Here is a 3,789-nt window from a genome sequence, read left to right on the forward strand (position 1 = left end):
GCTTGTGTTTCAGCATACTTGAGAAGCACAAACACCTGTAAGCTAATTGAATACCCATATTCAATATATATTCAAGCTTGTATATTTTTTAACACTCTTCAATATGTATCGAATAAGTATTTTTTAATTATTTATTTTTATATTATTTAAATTTTCGATACATATCGGATAGAACACATCAAGAAGAAGAGTTTCATTGATTTTAAATTCTTTTAAAATTCATTACATTGCTATTGACAGTTATAGAAATCATTGCTATTATCATGTCTTATTGAAAATAGATAATATTTATCAATTAATAAGAATTACCTCCTGTTTTGTGTAGTATATGGGAATGAATAAGATAAATAATGAGCTCAAGAATTAGTTTTTATTTGTAGCAATTTGCATATTTTATTAAGAAAAACAAAAAGAGAACCCAAAATGTGCAGCATTGCTGGATATTCACTTGATACTTTTGAAAGTGTTGTATTGATTGAAATTGATAATCTATCATTTTTAGAAAAAAAGGTTGCATCATCATTATGTTATCATTATTCCCCTATTGGATGGCCATTATTTGAAAATAATAATAATAATAATAATAATAATAATAATAATAATAATATAATGTTTTGAATAGTGATTTCTAGCATAATATGTAATTAAAAGGTAGAAAATGTTTTGGATTACGTGTAGAGTATTTTATTGTATGAAAGTGTAATTGAAAATGAGAGTGTAATTTTTTTTTTTTTTTAAATAATGATTGTCAAATCGGGTCTATAATTCATTTTTTTTAACTAGCAATTGTAGAAGAATCTGAAATTATTTGTTCTTCGCAGTCCTCTTATGTTAAAAAAGAATGAACGGCTTTATTATAATGTGTATTCTATTATCTATACATAGCATCTTTCAAGTCTGCACCGTTTAGCAATAGATTAAAGTTTTAGGTTATATTTTTGGTATTCATATTATTTTTAAGTAATTTGTGTGGCTCACTAGATCAGCCGTTGAATGTGCATGGTGGAGGTCCTGGGTTCAAACTTTTTTAACCAACAAACTATTGTACAATAAAATTTTAATATAACAATTTTTGCCAAAATTGAAGAGAGTGGGAGACCAATCAAAAATTCAAACTTGTGACCTTTTCTTAGATATAGTATGATCTTCACCACTATGACACCCATCAATTACTTGCAATAAACTTAACAAAATAATATATTTTTTTAGTTTTTATCTATTGTAATGCTAGTGAAATCATAAATATTCGAATCGATGCACTTCCTTTAAAATATACAAAGTTTGGCAACAATGTCATTAGATGAGTCCATTTATTCTTATAACATAATTACATATGTTCAATTTGAACAAAATAATTGTTAAAATTTAAACTTTAGGCCTTATTTGATTCTTATTTTTTTTTAAAAAATAATTTTAATCTCTTTTTTCAACCGCATATTCATAAAAAATAATAATATTGCATGCAGATTCATTTTTTTTTTTGTTAGCTACACATTCTCCATCAAATCATTATTATAAAATCCTTTTCTTTTCTTTTTTTTTCTTTTTTTGCAAAAAATTAGTATCAAACAAATTCTTAATATTTTATTGCGATCGACGATAGACAGTCAACGACAACCCGTGCTAACTCAAACTTCTAGATTCGTCCTTGTTGGTGGCTCTGCTTTTTGGTTCGTATAAAACTGGATTACAATAAGTTACTTTTTTCGTCACTATTTGTGAATTAATTTATCACAAATATTATTTAGTATTTACGGCCTCATTTTCGATGTTTGTATTGCAACGTGGCTCTAATAATTAATACTTAATAATGTATCTCTTGTTGGTTGCAAAATACTTTTAAATAGAGAATTGTCCCTTACTTTTATTAATTATTTGCTATTTTTTTTTTCTAAATCTAAATAAAAAGACAAACTTCATTATAAAGTAACGTTACAGATCACAAGTGAATACGATTTATTAGTAGGAAAAAGAAGCATATAAATGAAATACCTTTAAGCGTAAAATTAAACAATCAATTTCTTCATTTACCTCTATTTTCAATTTTCTACCGTGGAAATGTGGAATCCAATAAGCATTGACCGACGCACGAATATTAAGGGCATGTTTGAGAGCGATTTTTTTACCAAAAAATTGATTTTTTGACCGTTATTTTACTATTCTAACTGTCATATTTGACTTCTTTTCTTACGGGTGGATCCCACTTTTCTCCTAACGATCAAAAAATCAATTCTCAAAATCACTCCCAAACATGCTCTAAACTATTCTTAAATTCTTATATTTTAAACTGTTAAAATAAATTATTTATCTATTTTGATTGTATTAGTTTAAAAATTTTACTTTAGTTAAAAAAGTAAATGATGAAGAAGTGATGTCACCAAAAAGATTAAAAGGGCAAAAAAAAAATGAAAGTGCAAACAAGAATAGTTTGAAAAGTCAAAGCTGAACAACGGTATCATCTCGCTGACAGGTGCCACAAGCAGGTGGAACCCTACAAAAAGTTAGCCGTTAGAGCATTCCCGCGTTAAACACGGGCTATTTTTCATCCAAAAAAATGCTGGATTAAAAGAAACCTCAGATAACTAGCCGTTGGAATTAAATTGGAAAACCAGACCCTTTGTAAACACACGTCTTCTTCTACCGAACACTTTGTCTTCACATTCATTCTTCGTAAACCCTAGATTCCGTCTCTCTCACTTAAGATTTTCACATGCCCTGTTTCAGACACACACACACACACACACACACACCCCTCTCTCTATCTCTCTCTTTTCTTATTTATCTCTGTTTCAGTTAAGCCTGAGAGGAAATAAGAGTCGTTAGAGAATTAGAGGGAGGGAGAGAGTTTTATTTTTTCTTGCTTGATCTTGTTCTTGTTAAACAACTTGGGATTCATTGAGAGTTCATGGATGATCAAAGTCAGTCGTTGACTCAATTGAACAACAACCGACCAGAGATTATGCAATTTCAGCTTGAAGGGGAAGCTGATTGGAGCTGGGATTCATGTAAGAAGAAAGGAAAATGGAAGCAGGATTCATGGCTAAGAACCCACAAGATTTTCTGTGTTTTTCTGCTTATGTTTTTTAGTTTTGGACTAGTTTCAGGCAAGAGATGGGATGGGGTCGTTGTAACTCAAGCCAATTATCAAGCTCTCAGGGCCCTAAAACACGAATTTGTCGATTTGAGAGGGGTCTTGAGGAGCTGGAATGACAGTGGTATTGGGGCATGTTCAGGTGGGTGGATTGGAATTAAGTGTGACAATGGGCAGGTTATTGCTATCCAGCTCCCATGGAAGGGATTGAGTGGCCGAATCTCGGAGAAAATCAGCCAGCTTCAGGCTCTTCGCAAAATTAGTCTCCACGACAATGTTCTAGCCGGCCCTGTTCCTACCTCTCTCGGGTTCCTTCCGAACCTCCGGGGTGTGTATCTTTTCAATAACCGGCTTTCTGGCTCAATCCCTCCATCAATTGGTAACTGTCCACTTCTGCAGACTCTTGATATTAGCAATAATCAGCTTAATGGAATGATTCCTCCCAGTCTTGTAAATTCCACCAGGTTATATAGACTCAATCTAAGCTTCAATTCTATTTCAGGGCCTATTTCTTTAAGCCTTTCCCAGTCTCCCTCTCTTATTTTTCTTGCTCTTCAACACAATAATCTTTCTGGCTCAATTCCTGATACTTGGGGTACCAAATCAGTAAATCGCTCTTATCAACTCAAGTCTCTGACTCTGGATCATAACCTTCTTTCTGGAAAAATTCCGGCTTCTCTTAGCAAACTCGGGTTTCT

General features: G+C 31.9%; 1 protein-coding gene across 1 annotated transcript in view; it reads left to right on the forward strand.

Annotated features, from left to right (window-relative positions):
- The first annotated feature begins 2,524 nt into the window (after positions 1-2,524).
- The window catches only part of LOC111404416 (probably inactive leucine-rich repeat receptor-like protein kinase IMK2), a 16,232-nt gene continuing 14,967 nt past the window's right edge, over positions 2,525-3,789 (forward strand). The window contains exon 1 of the mRNA XM_023033227.1: positions 2,525-3,783. Within this exon, the coding sequence (XP_022888995.1) occupies positions 2,906-3,783 (878 nt within the window). The 5' untranslated portion in view covers positions 2,525-2,905. The remainder of the gene's footprint in view (positions 3,784-3,789) is intronic.

The sequence above is a fragment of the Olea europaea genome, chromosome 11, assembly GCF_002742605.1.
Source record: "Olea europaea var. sylvestris chromosome 11, O_europaea_v1, whole genome shotgun sequence".
NCBI lineage: Eukaryota > Viridiplantae > Streptophyta > Magnoliopsida > Lamiales > Oleaceae > Olea > Olea europaea.